Genomic DNA, 15,102 nt, shown 5'->3' on the forward strand with positions numbered 1-15,102 from the left:
CGAATATGAACATATTCTCTGGTGAAGGTGAAGGGGAGCAGCTTGAAGATGTCATATTTAAAAATCACTTGACATCAACCAACGTTCCTCTGGAGTCAAAACGTCCTCTATTAGGAGTTGGCTCGGCTTCGGCTATGGCTCTAGGGTCGTTGTGAAGGTAGGGGCGGAGCATAGAGACTATGCCGTTTCTCGTTTGTTACTCTAGAGTAGACCAACTCACTTTCTGGAGGTATACTGCCCCCATCTGGTATGGAATGTGGAGTATGAATTAATTTTTTGGCGGACATTACACAAGGCACCTTTAAAGAAAGTTCACCCCATATTATATTGAAAACGTCTCATATGTGAGCTGGTTCCCTGAGACGGGGAACGAGATGCTGACACTATGGGGAACGTCCTCGGCATGACCGGTGTCTGCACACGCCAATTTTATTGGCAGACTTTACTGGCAGATTTGATGATGTCACACACTTGTGCCTGTGTGTATAAAAGAGTGAGTTGCACGTCTTCAACTCTTCTGTCTGAAGGAGACATGCCTCTCTGTAACCACCATAGCTACTGTGAAACTAATTAAGTACTTTAAATGTGCTTTTGTATATTGGTCAACACTGCAAAAAAAAGGGTACTTCTTTAAAGCATGGTAAAAGATTATTAAAATGTAAAAATTTGATTTGAAATAAAATGTACATTAAATTTTTAGTTTGACATTATTACAAAGTGCACTTTTTAAAAGTCAACTTAAGTGTGTTATGAAACAGTCTTGAAAGTTTCTGCACTTAAATGGCCTTTCATTTCAGTTTTTAAACAATATATTTTTAAGATTTGAAGTACACTACAAGTGCACATTAAATACAATTATATGCATTGTTTCCCCTCAAAGATGTTAGTGTTTTGAGTTTTGAAGTATTCCTTCAGATGTGCACTGTGTGTGTACCTTCATCTCCTGTAGGACGGGTTTGCTGCAGGATATTGGTTCTGCGTAACACATGTGGTCTCGCTGTTCCCTCCTAATGAAGAACACAGAGTATGAGCAGCCAAACCTCATCAAGTTCACCCAAAGCTGCACATATCAGAGTTTTAAATGGCCTTGTGCTTTTGATTAGTGTTTATAATGAATTGTGCAGTTTGATTTTTGATTTTTTTTTTTTTTAGAGGATGGTTTGTTAGTTTAAAATTAAAGTTCAGAGATGTATTTGAGTCACTGTGTGTAAGGAGAGTGTGTGTGGAGTTTATTAAAGTGTTTAGAGTTGATGTGCAGAGGAAATAGCTACACTAGAGCTGTAGTAACAGAACGACTCTACTGATCAAAAAATGATACAACCATTTTCTTTATTTATAACAAATTTGAAAATATTCTTATTGGAGACTTCATCTGACCAAAATAATCTTTTGAAACTTGCAGAAGCTAAATATGGCTGCCTACAAATCATACCTAATTATTATAAGAATAATATTCAATAAGTAATCTAATGGAAAATTAGGCTTTATTTGTATGCTTACAGGAAATACTTATTTTCATACTACATTTTCATCAAGTTACACTATCGTTATGTTGCATTTATTTGATCAAAAATACAGTAGTATTAGTATGTTACCCTGGATATTGTGAAATATTATTACATTTAAAATAGCTGTTTTCTATGTGAATATATATTAACTGTAATTTATTCCTGTGATCAAATGAATTTTCAGCATCAAGATCCTTCAGAAGGATTATTTGATGTTCAAGAATCTGCTTTTCATATAATCACAGTTGAAAATTGTTATTCTGCTTAATGAAGTGTGGAAAATGCAATGCAGTGTCTTTCTTTTATGAACAGAACGTTTGAACAGCATTTATTTCAAATAGAAATCTTTTGCAACATTATAAATGTCTTTACTGTCATTTTTGATCAATTTAATGCATCGTTGCTAAATAAAAGTATTGATTTCTTTCAGGAACATTACATCTAACTCAATGAATTTACTATTTATTCAACACCACATAATAATAACAGAATTAGATAATGTGCTTGAGTTCCATAAAAGTTGGTCTTAAAGTGTATAAAAATGATATTTAGAAAAGAAAACTTACAATAGAGTGAGTCTGATTAAGTGGCTCAATTGTGTACATATGGAGTCCATCATCAAACATACCACTGGGTGCCAGAGAGAGACAGACAATTATGTTGATTCATTTCGCTGCTTTTATCCAAAGCAACTTAGAAATGAGGAAAACATACAGACACATTACAAACCACAGTACATCGAGTCATAGGAACATAATCTGTAGCATAAACATACATTACTCAAATTAACTTAAAACTTGGGGAAAACAACTGAATAAGTCAGTATTGAGACATTATTGAGGTGTATGGATTCAGTGCAGTACTCACTGTAAACCGTCACAGGTGGACAGAGCGGCGTGCGAGTCGGCATTCCCTCTGATCTGGCCGTGGTAGTAACAGTGCTCTCCACCCTGACAACACACACATTTAGGGCCTTAGGACACATGGTCACTTCATGCGTTTTCTCTGATTGGACAGCTATCCGATCGTGAAAAGACCAGGTGTAAATGCCCTCCGAAATGTACATTTCGAATTACGATCATTGTGCGCACATGCGTCTCCACCCCGAAATAACCATATATGGAGCTTAAAACGCCTAGTTTTACTATGCATATCCTCATCTGCATATCATTTGCATATGATTATTCATCCACGTGATACATGTTTAACGGTTCCAGACATTACGAAAATATGAAATACGGATATCATTAGTAAAAATTATTTAATAGCCTATCCTTGCCTTGTTTTTCAATAAATCAAATAGTTTAAACTACATTTCAGAGAAAGTTTTTCTCAATCTTTTCCACTGGCCAAATAGTATTTTTAATTGATTTATATTTTCAATGGAAAAAAATTGTTTTGTGCAAATAATGCACAACAAGGTCTATTTTCTCAGACAATCTGCTATTATCATGATAAGCAAATAATCTCTGTAGTTAAGACATTAAAACACAGCATGCCAGAGGAAAAGTGTTCAAAAGCATTGCATCCACAACAAATGTTTATATTTATTGAATATAAAAATGTTGTAACTTCTCAGTAATGATTTCATGTAGCCTAGTTTAAGTGTTTAACACCATTAATGAGAATGGCATATTTAATCTAAATGTTTATATCACAAGTAAAAAATAGTTTAAATCATTATTTTATTTATTTAAACTGTATTGTGAACATGCACTGTAGGCCTATTTATGATTAGGACGTATAATGAAAGTACGGTTTTAGATAGGCTGCATCAGTTTCACTAAACGGCCCAACGCACTCGCTGGCGCGGACATTTCAGAAGGGATGGATGTTTGCTTCATGGGATAGGCTCGGTGAGTGAAATTACGTAAAGTTTGTTTTTATAAATCACAACTTATGCGTCGCAAGTGGCGTACGCATCTTTCAGGGCCTGTTTTGTGCGTACGCAACGGTTATAAATGAGGCCCCAGGAGTAAATGCCCTCCGAAATGCATTCGAGACAGATATAAATCTGATCACTCAAACCACTTCAGGAGGAGGTCTGAGACGCTTTCCAGATGAAGTGCAAATGCATCTGCTTGTTAAAGCCATTTGTACATTTTACTCCTTCCAAATGGGTTAAAAAAGTGTGAGAGCTTGGCTACAATGACAGTCACGGATGTTATTCCATGTTGTAGACAATGAATACGTTTTCTAGCAGCTATAAAACAAACATTTGAGGGAAAAGACTAAATATAAATGGAATCAATACTTAAAATGCTTAAAGTCCCACTGTAGTCAATAATTTTATCCCTTAAAAATCACCTTTGATCACCAAAATTACATTTTTTCGTTGAAAAAATTATTTCGTCAGGCTTTAAAATAGCTTGAATGTAACTCTACACCCTCACTCACTCAGCTCAGAGATCCACTCGTTGACGATCACACGTTGATCTGATTGGTTACGTTTGTGACGTCAGAAACACCAGCGATTTCAAACTGTGTTTTTGAGAATATATTTGGTTCACTGCAGGAGAAAATACTCAGCAATGCTGTTGAGTTATGAATTTGCACATGGTTTGTCTTAAAGCAAATAAAAAAACACCACATAGACATACAGTACAAACAAACAAACAAACAAAAGCTTGATTTTCACCACAGGGGGACTTTAATATTAAGATGAACGACTTTTTGCCATCGCGGTTATTGGGGCAAAAGTGCAATCGCTGGTCTATCTGGGTTCACAAAACCATTCAAGCTCGTTGTCAGCATGGCAAGTATGAGGTCAGGTAAATCATAGAGAATTATTTTATTGCTAAAAATGAACTTCTCCATATTGCCGCCAACACTACACTACAGGATGTAGTGAAGAATCACGTGCACTCCTTTGACTACACTCTTCACTTTTTTACATCCTGACGTTAAAGGTCACTGTCGCCGGAAATTGCCAGCTCTCCACTGAAATGAACAGGATCATGTCACTGTGTGTCGCTGGCAGAGTGACCAGTGCTTGACCATTGGCGTGTCCATCATTGAGATATGCTGCGTTCACGGCATGTCGTAATTACCGTAAATAAAGCTTTGAATGCTTTCAAATCACTCTTGCGATACTTTGATGTCATACACACCGATCGCTCTGCACAGCGCTGCTTCAATTCAAACACACCTTAAATCTGCAGTGGTCAGGTGGTACAGCAGTCATAGCTCTCAGAAAATGTACACGTTGTAATTACAAGTTCTACAAGCACATGAAGGCTTTTTACAGATCCGAATGGTTGCGGTAATTACCACATGATGCCAACGCACCTATATGTTTAACTTGATGCAAATGAAAAGCGACTTTCAGGAGCGACAATTAATAAGAGTGAAGTCAAATGATCCATTGCTACTTCCTGTAGTGGAGAGTGTCGGCAGCAAGATAGAGGAGAAGTTATATTAGTGATCAGCAACTTTCCTATGACTAAAGATATATCTCTGTGTACGGTATGGCCCGTAACAGATAAGCAGCTCAGTATCTCTTCATCTTTAATCTCGTCATCTTCATCTTTTATAATCATCATGGAGCTGACCGTGCCATGGGAGGACTGCTTGGGAGAAGCCCATGAAAGAAAGATGACCAAATATGAACATCTGGTCACAGACTGCCGAGCACAGGGCTGGAAGGCGAAATGCATGCCTATCGAGGCTGGCTGCAGAGGCTTTGTGGGGCGCTCCCTCCACAGAGCCTTTACTGCGCTGGGCATTGCAGGAACAACAAGGAGCAGGGCCATCAAGAACACCACCGACGCAGCCGAGAGAGCCTCGAGATGGCTCTGGATCCATAGAGGAGCACCATGGGGGCAAGCGAGTGCTACCTGAACACAAGTCGCGGTCTGATCAGCCGTGGCTGGGTTGCCTGGGCGAGGGTGTCTGATGTTGAAAGACCCGAAACACCCGAGGACCCCAGGTTACATCACTGATGATATGTTCAGGTGCATCTGAAGATGTGTTTCAAGAGCTACCTGTTCTGGCAAGGCCAGTGACTCCCAGGAATAGACTGGTTGGCAACCAGGAAGAGGCTGGTGACTACTGGAGAGACAGTTGGCAGCTTGGAAAGACAGCACTAGGGGTGGGAAGGGTTGGCAGCCCAAACCACATTCTCCGAGAGGAGGAACCCTTTTTGAAGCTACAGATCGACTCATGGAAGTATACCCCCAGGGGAGCCCGAGAGGGGGGGGGGAGAATGAGAACCCCAATCTGACAGACCCAAGGTTACTGACTAATGGCTATGGAGAAACGACAACGACCGCAGTATGCAGGTGCGGAAAAACCTGCAAAAACAGCCGTGGCCTAAAGATCCACCAAGCCAGGATGAAGTGTTTGGAGAACGAACATGTGTCACTGCGCACAGATGCTACATCTGATGAGACGCAGGAGGAGCCGAGCCAGGAAGCATCCCATAGCGCTCAGAGCCTCCGTGTGCCACTAACCGTCCCCCCAAGTCTTCTGCCCCAGGCAAAGGTGCGAATCAAGTGGCCACAGGCCTGTAAGACGGCAGTCTGGAGGCAGTTCGATGAGGACGTTGACAAGGTGCTTGAAGCAACAGAGAAGGGAGATGTGGACCGAAGGCTGCAGGCAATGACGACCATCATCTCCAGCCTAGCACAGGAGAGGTTCGGTGCCGAGGAGAAGCGATCAACTCCAACCACCTATTCCATGAACCACAGAGCAGCGAAGATCCACAAAATCCGGCAGGAGTTGAAGTCCCTCAAGAAGCGGTACAAGGAAGCCAGTGAGGAGCAACGCCCCCCCCCCCCCCCCCTGGAGGAGTTGAGAGCTGTCTTGAGGAAAAGCCTGATGACCTTGCGCAGAGCAGAATGGCACAGAAGGCGTCGAAAGGAGAGATCCAGAAAGAGAGCTTCGTTTATTGCCAACCCCTTCGGCTTCACTAAACAGCTCCTGGGACAGAAGCGTGACGGCAAGTTGCTCTGTTCAAAAGAGGAAATTGACCAGCATCTGCACAGCACTTACAGTGACCCTCTCCGGGAGGAAGAGTTGGGCCAGTGCAACATCCTTGTAGATCCACCTCCCCCCACCAAGGAGTTTGACAGCAGGGAGCCACTGATGAAAGAAGTCCAGGAGGTTGTGCGTAAGGCACGATCTAGCTCTGCCCCTGGACCAAGTGGAATCCCATACAAGGTCTACAAGAACTGCCCCTTGCTACTCAGGCGACTCTGGAAGATCTTTTGAGTCATTTGGAGAAGAGGAAAGGTGGCACAACAGTGGAGATTTGCTGAGGGAGTCTGGATCCCCAAGGAGAAAGATTCCAAGAAGATCAATCAGTTCAGAATAATATCATTGCTGAGCGTGGAAGGCAAGATCTTCTTCAGTATAGTAGCAAGGCGTCTGACCAACTTCCTCTTAACTAACAACTACATAGACACATCTGTGCAAAAGGGAGGAATTGCTGGAGTCCCAGGGTGCTTAGAACATACGGGAGTGGTGACTCAGCTCATCCGGGAAGCTCGTGAACACAAGGGAGACCTTACGGTACTGTGGTTAGACCTAGCCAATGCATATGCCTCTATCCCCCACAAGCTTGTCCAGACCACCATGACCAAGCACCATGTGCCACAGCATATGCAGATCTCATCTTGGATTATTACAACCATTTCAGGATGAGAGTCTCCGCAGGAGGTGTGACATCAGATTGGCACAAACTGGAGGTGGGAATAATCACAGGCTGCACCATCTCTGTGATCCTATTCGCGGTGGCTATGAACATGATTGTCAAATCGGCAGAGCCTGAGTGTCGGGGGCCCCAAAGTAGAGGAGGGGTCCGCCAACCGCCAATCAGAGCATTTATGGATGACCTGACAGTCACCACAGAGTCAGTGCCAGGAGGCAGGTGGATACTCCAAGGGCTGGAAAAGCTCATCCGGTGGGCTCGGATGGAGTTCAAACCAGCCAAGTCCCGTTCGCTAGTGCTGAAGAAGGGCAAGGTCACGGACAGGTTCCATTTCAGCATCAAAGGAGCAGAGATACCATCACTGTCAGAACAGCCGGTGAAAAGCTTGGGCAAGGTTTTTGACAGTAGCCTCAGAGACTTCGCATCAGTCCAGTTGACCGGTCAGGAGCTGGACAGCTGGTTAAGAGCAACAGACCGTTCTGGCCTCCCCGGCAAGTTTAAAGCGTGGATTTACCAACATGGTATACTGCCAAGAATACTCTGGCCACTACTTGTGTATGAGGTTCCCATTTCCAAGGTGGAGACCTTGGAAAGAAAGGTCAGCAGCTGTCTCAGGAGATGGTTAGGGTTGCCCAGGAGTCTCAGCAACATCGCCCTCTATGGAAACACCACAATGCTCCGGTTGCCTCTGAAATCCCTGGAAGAGGAGTTTAAAGTGACTCGGGCACATGAGGTTCTGATGTATAGAGACTCCAACGACCCAAAGGTGGCCCAGGCAGGAGTGCTGGTGAAGACAGGGAGGAAGTGGAGCGCCCAAGCCGCTGTGCTGGATGCAAAGGCTCGACTGCGGCACAAAGAGCTTGTGGGAGCGGTGGCCCGAGGCAGAGCAGGCTTGGGGATTTTCCCAACACCTCCTCGACATAAAGAGTTGAAGGGGAAGGAGAAGCGCAGCCGAATTTCTGAAGAGGGCAGAGCTACTGTGGAGGAAGGAAGGACGAGCAGAGCTGCTGGAATGGGGCAACAGGGGGCCTGGACCAGGTGGGAGCAGGCCATGGACCGCAAGGTCACCTGGACGGACCTCTGGCAAAGCGAGCCGCACCGCATAACCTTCCTGATTCGGGCAGTGTACGATGTCCTGCCTAGCCCAGCAAACCTTTGTACGTGGGGGAAAGCAGACACACCAACTTGCCAATTGTGCCCTGCTCGTGGAACGCTGGAGCACATTTTGAGCTCCTGCCCAACAGCGCTCGGCCAGGGTCGTTACACTTGGCGTCACAACCAGGTGCTGAAAGCTATTGCAGACACCATCAGCAAAGAGATCAGCAAAGGCGGCCGAGGCAGCAACACCACTCGCTCAATCGTATTTGTTAGGGCAGGAGAACAGCCACAGGCGGGGAGGAAGGCACCAGCAGGAATTCTGGCATCAGCCAAGGACTGGAAACTCTCTGTGGATTTGGAGAAGCAGCTGAAATTCCCCCAGCACATCGTCAGCACAACTATGAGGCCAGATATCACTCTAGTCTCAGAGAGTACCAAGAATATAATCATCATGGAGCTGACCGTGCCATGGGAGGACCGCTTGGGAGAAGCCCATGAAAGAAAGATGACCAAATATAAACATCTGGTCACAGACTGCCGAGCACAGGGCTGGAAGGCGAAATGCATGCCTATCGAGGTTGGCTGCAGAGGCTTTGTGGGGCGCTCCCTCCACAGAGCCTTTACTGGCTCAAGAACACCACCGACGCAGCCGAGAGAGCCTCGAGATGGCTCTGGATCCGTAGAGGAGCACCATGGGGGCAAGCGAGTGCTACCTGAACACAAGTCGCGGTCTGATCAGCCGTGGCTGGGTCGCCTGGGCGAGGGTGTCTGATGTTGAAAGACCCGAAACACCCGAGGACCCCAGGTTACATCACTGATGATGTGTTCAGGTGCATTTGAAGATGTGTTTCAAGAACATCTTTAAAGTTGAGAATTTTACCGATTCCATTTAGTCTTTTCCCTCCAAAAATGTTTGTTTTCCTTTTTTTTCTCACTCCTATTGCATTTTTTGATCTTGAAATAAGTTGATTGTTTTCGATTATCTGTTACTTTCATTGACATAAATTTGCATATAGCGTGGGAAGTGAAGATAGGATTTTTATACATTTTCCTGTATGGTGGGTATCTGTGTACAAATGCATGAATGCAAATCTTTAACAGTTTGATGTTCGTATCAACTATAAAAGTGATTCTTCGACTGGTCTTCAGCCTCTCTCTGCTTTGCCATTGTGGAGTAACGTTTGCTGGTCATGTGACCTGACCTGCAGGTGAACAAGCCATGCTGATTCAGCAGTGAAGTCTTGATTTACCGGATTCAGCACTTATCAGCATCCTCTCTATCTCTCTCTCTCCCTCCGGTCAAGCTCTTTTCTGCTGCTCTCCCCTTTCTCACAATCTTTGTGTCAATTTTCCAGAGAAATCTCATCTCTACCGTCACACAACGGTTAAATTATTAAATTATTACACTGTAACACCCAACGAGTTAGGATGATTTTCTCAATCACACATATATATAATCGGATATAGTATAAAATATGTGTATTTGGCGTGCTGTCCAAGGAAAGAGCTCCGAGCTCTGAATTTGGCCAAAACCCAGAGCACCCCCGCCCCCATCCCTGGCTAGGATACGAATAATCGAGAGTAAGGAGTCGGCTCTAAGCTTACTCTCGCACTGATTGGGTAGACTATCTGAACGTGCTCCTACCAAACTTGGTTAATAAAACATGATTTAAGTTTAAAAACTGTGAAATTGCACAGCAATGACTGAGACTACTATCAGCAAGTGCAGTTACTACATTTAAACAAATCAGTGTAAAGATAAAATATAATTTAATTTTAACATTTTCTCTCCTTAGAAAGTCTAAAGCAAAGCATGCAGGGAACTAGAGACTACTGAAACTGATTCAGTTTGAGTTCTGTTTAATATAATCAGTTAATGAGTTAGCATAACTTTTTTTCTAGTTAACAAAAATCAAGCATAACTTTCTACTTAAACATAACTTTTTTATGCACTTTTTACATAAAGTGCATTGAACTTTCAGTAATATTTGAGTGAAAATAACTTGTTTCTGTTACGTTTCTCCGTGTCTGTTTCATGGACTCTTATTTTGATATTCTGTTGTCTTCCTGTGTCTGTGTTGTCTTCCTGTGGTTTGGCTGCGTTTGAAATCGCTCCGTAATTCATTCACTATTGCCTGCATTACTCTAATAATAAAGTCCACTTGAAGGAGGGAATGAAACGAGTGGGTGAATTCGGACACTGAGTGCGTAGGAAGGGCTGCCAGTTTGTGCTTGCTGTTTAATAATCATTTGAAATTGGCAGCCCCAGTTGATGAAAAGATTTATCTTGAACTCTGTCATGGAAACTATGTATAAACCTTAATTAAACAATTTAATAATCAATTACAAAGGAATTTATACCTGTATGATATTACGCTGTAGCCACATTGGATCAGCGGTTTGGAAACTGGATGGATGGATGATTCAGCTGTGAGCGCCATCTTCTGGCGAGATTCGGGACTTTATTCAGCGTGACCCTCACAGTGCATTATGGGTATTCTCTAACCGTTGAGCGTACAGCGGTCTTACACGCGTTATTGTGGTGCATCTGCATCAAACCTCTTGAATCTGGATGATCATGTCAAGCCAGTACGCGACAGTTTCATTTAATACATTTGAGGTTTATTCCATTGGCACATTCTCATTTGAGTCCCAGTGATTAACTACGGATATTATTAACAGGAAAGTTAAAAGAGTATTTAATACATTGCACATTGAAAACATCTGACACTTTTACACAGTATAAATTTTAAGCACGAAACCAAATGAACTGGGGTTCTTTTCCCAATTGTAGTTACGATAGTCTGTGAGTGAGGTTCAGCAGAAATGTTTTCAAATGAAATAATAAGGCTATTATTATTACAATGATAACAATAGCAATTGTATGACTAACTATTCTTTAAGCTGCTTTTCCACCGTCCAGTTACATTCCAGTTGATTTGAACTGAATCCAGTTCCAATCCATATTTCCACTTGAGATTGGTTTGGCACGGCTCTATTACAAACCGTTCATAGCCTGGAATTCTCAGAACAGTCGGCTAACAAACTAAACAAGTTAATGATAAAATAAAATAAATATTTGATCATCCTCCATAACACAGTCGCTATTTACATCTCATACCATCTCAAGCAGAAGAGCATGCTTCTGTGGCAGGCTCCTGTCTTGCAAAACAGACAGGCTGCGTACGTCCTTACGCGGTCATTCAGCTCTTCAATGCTACACCGAAGGGGAGGAGTGTGATTGTAGAGTGTGACTGATTTAAGCGTTTACATCTGCTCTTCAAACTACCCTTTGTACCATGCCTTTATACATAAATATAATCTACCCTGGACTGGACTGATTGGCACTGTTTGACTCCCTTATTAGCTACATTAGCCATTTGCCCAATCTGCTAGTTTGCCTGTATGGTTTTATAAACCATGCTGCTGTCTTTCTGTTTGAATAGGTATAGTTGTATGTATAGTTACAACCCCAAATCAGAAAAAGTTGGTACATTTTGTAAAATGCAAAAAATCAAAAATCTGTGATTTGTTAATTCTATTTCAACTTTTTTTAACTGACAAAAGCACAAAGAAAAGTTTTCCAATGTTTTCACTGACCAACATAATTGTATTTTGTAAATATGAACAAATTTAGATTTTGATGGCTGCAACACACCCCAAAAAATTTGGGACAGAGACAAAATAAAAGTGAAAAGATTATCCAAATTAGATTATCCTACTCTTTTGAAACAGTCCACAATGAGCAGGTGAATTGGTAATAGTTGAGGGTATCATGTTTGGGTGTGAAAGTGCTTCTCAGTCTTTTTAAGCAAAGATGGATCATGACTCATCACTTTGTGCCAAATATCTTGAGAGAATTGTCAAACAATTTAAAAAAAATCACATTTCTCAATGCAAGATTGCAAAGCATTTATGTATTCTATCATTTTCCATACATACCATTGTCACAAGCTTCAGGGAATCCAGAGAAATCTCAGTCTGTGTTGGGTAAGGCAGTAGACCTCTGTTGAATGTGCTTGACCTTTGAGCCCTCAGATGGCATTGCACAAGATACCATCATGCTAATCCGTTAAATACAGACACATGTGCTCAGGAGTAATTTGGAAAACCGTTTTCACTGAACACAGTCTGACTCTGCATTAAGAGATCTGCCGGCGAGTTCTCTGGGCCTGAGCTCATCTCAGACGGTCTAGAAGAAAGTGGAAATGTCTGCTGTGGTCAGTTGAGTCCATGTTTCAGCTTGTTTTTGGAAAAAAATGGACACAGAGTTCAGCACAGAGGGACCAACCAGACTTTCACCAGCGACAGGTGCAAAAGCAAACATCTGTGCTGGTATTGAGGTGCATCATTGCAAACGGTATGGGTAACTTGCATTATTGTGAAGGTACCATTGACATGGAGGCATATATTTGGATTGTACAGAGACATAAACTCCCATCAAGATGCCATCTTTCCTGGGAAGAAAGACAATGCCAGGCCTCATTCTGCACATGCTAAAACTGAGTTGTTTCTAGACACTCTGCACCACAGAAGGGATGTGCCTGATGTTTACTGCAGTCCAGATATATCTCTTATGGAAAATATATGACCCATCATGAAAAGGAGAGTCAGGCAACGATGACAGACTGTTGAGCGGCTGTCTTGTATCAGACAAGATTGGGCAAATATTCCACTGGCAAAACTCCAACAATTAGTATCCTCAACTCCCACATGATTAAAAAGTGTAATTAAAAGGAAAGGTGAAGTGACACAGTGGTAAACATGTCTCTGTCCCAACTTTTTTGGGGTGTGTTGCAGCCATCAAATTTGTTCATATTTACAAATACAATTATGTTGGTCAGTGAAAACATTGGAAAACTTTTCTTTGTACTTTTGTCAGTTAAAAAATGGTTAAAAAGAATGAACAAATAACAGATTCTTGATTTTATTGCATTTTACAAAATGTCCCAACTTTTTCTGATTTGGGGTTGTAATTAAATAATGATTATTCTATTTTTGATAGATTGTGTAGCCTGTTGTACTTGAGTAGGATATGGAATTTGCACTGGCAGTGTACTTGAAATGGTACTCTCTTGCACTATGATACCATTGCAACTTTCTGCAATCTTTTTCCCATACCGCAGTTTTAACATGCTACTAATCTACCCTTACGGTTATGGCACACTACTGGCACACTATTGACATCTTCCTTTGTATTTTTTGTAGTTTGTATGTTTGCGTGGATGTCTTGTCTGTGTCACAGTGTCTGGTTGGTGTTCCCTGGGTGTCCACTAGAGGTCTCTGCCCCATACCGTCACCACCTCTTCAGGAACTGCATTTCCCATAATCCTTTGTCTGAACTCATCACTGATTGCACACAGCTGTTAGCCTGGGTTTCCCCATGCTGCTTTGCGTGCAGCACGATTTTATTCACGCTGCTAGTCAGTCTGGATTCCATGGACCAGATTTTCGCCTCAGCGAGGGGACCAATCACAGAACAGGGAGGGAGCAGCAAGACGATGACGACGTCTATGCGACACACCGAAGCAGTTTGTTTGTACCTATGGATTCAACATGGCAGTGAACACGAAGTTACCTTTCGATGCAGCACAAACGGCAATAGTCGCTGAACGCCATCGTGTACACATAAATCTCTGACCAATCGTCTTCTTCCTCGTCTAATTTCTGTCGCTCTACAGACGTCATCTGGTATAATTGAAACGATTGGCTATGAGCTACGTACAGGCGCATTTGATAGCACCCTATAAACGGCTCTGGGAATTCGTAAACCACGCCTCAAATACGAGAAAAACAACATGTGGTTCCCAGACCCACGTCTGGGTCTGACGTTAGCCAGGCTACACAGCTGTTCCCACTCACATTGTTTGTACCTGTCTATTTATACCTATTCTGTTTCTGTGATTGTTGTGGATTCCTTGTTTAATGTCATTTTACACTTCTCTGTTCCACTCCTGGTTGTTTCTTGTTTTTTGGACTGTCTTGTATGGATTTTGACCTTTTGCCTGGTTGGATTGTGAGCACGGATTACCCCATTAAACTGCACTTGGACCATACCTTTTCTTGTGTGCACGCCGTGACAGTCTGTCTCTCTATGTGTATGTATGATATGTATAAGCTATTGGACACTTTAATTTCCTTCGGGATCAATAAAGTATCTCTATCTATCTATCTATCTATCTATCTATCTATCTATCTATCTATCTAATCTATCTATCTATCTATATATCTATCTATCAACTCTTGCATTACCAAAACAACGACTGACGCATTTGTATTACATTCCAAAGAGCTTCTTTATCAGACCCACAATGGAAAATGAAATCATTTCCATACCAGCTGGACCGGATCAGCACGGAATGGAAGGGTTAAGCAACGAGAACAGTTTGGCCCGACGGGGGAAAAGCAGCTATACAGTTCAGAGTGAAGTGACAAACAATGAATTGAAAAGGTCTAGTTTATACCTTCCCGAGGATGGGCTTCCCTTCCTCATAGTGTATTTCCACATAGTCTGAAGACAGCAGGTCACTGGAACACACAAACACACACAAATATGAACTGGTATGAACTTATGATTATCTGTTGATTCTGGATATCAGAAGACTGGTATTTTGGCTCAGGTTTACGCATTGGGACTGTTTTCTCAGCCAACTTCAGCTGAAGAGTATTTGCTTTGAAAGGAAGGTATCTGAATCCAATTTTGTTGGACCAGAGCCTATAATTCAGGTGAAAATTCACTACACTCAGTTCAACATACACTCAAAAATGCACATTCTGCATTTTTTAGCATTTCTGTAACATACCCATACACAGAAGTATTCAAGTGATATTAGTATACTTATTTTA

The 15,102-nt window shown here is 42.3% G+C and overlaps 1 protein-coding gene across 1 annotated transcript in view; it reads right to left on the bottom strand.

The window, feature by feature from the left end:
• Positions 1-15,102, bottom strand: part of adam23b (ADAM metallopeptidase domain 23b) — an 80,572-nt gene that overhangs the window by 44,751 nt on the left and 20,719 nt on the right. The window contains exons 4-7 of the mRNA XM_077221469.1: positions 14,721-14,784; positions 2,376-2,458; positions 2,075-2,138; positions 935-1,007 (exon numbers count right to left, since the gene is read on the bottom strand). Of these exons, the coding sequence (XP_077077584.1) occupies positions 935-1,007; positions 2,075-2,138; positions 2,376-2,458; positions 14,721-14,784 (284 nt within the window). The remainder of the gene's footprint in view (positions 1-934; positions 1,008-2,074; positions 2,139-2,375; positions 2,459-14,720; positions 14,785-15,102) is intronic.

This window comes from Siphateles boraxobius, unplaced genomic scaffold (assembly GCF_051911475.1).
Source record: "Siphateles boraxobius isolate OS27281-9 unplaced genomic scaffold, OSU_SipBor_1 83, whole genome shotgun sequence".
In the NCBI taxonomy this organism is placed as follows: domain Eukaryota; kingdom Metazoa; phylum Chordata; class Actinopteri; order Cypriniformes; family Leuciscidae; genus Siphateles; species Siphateles boraxobius.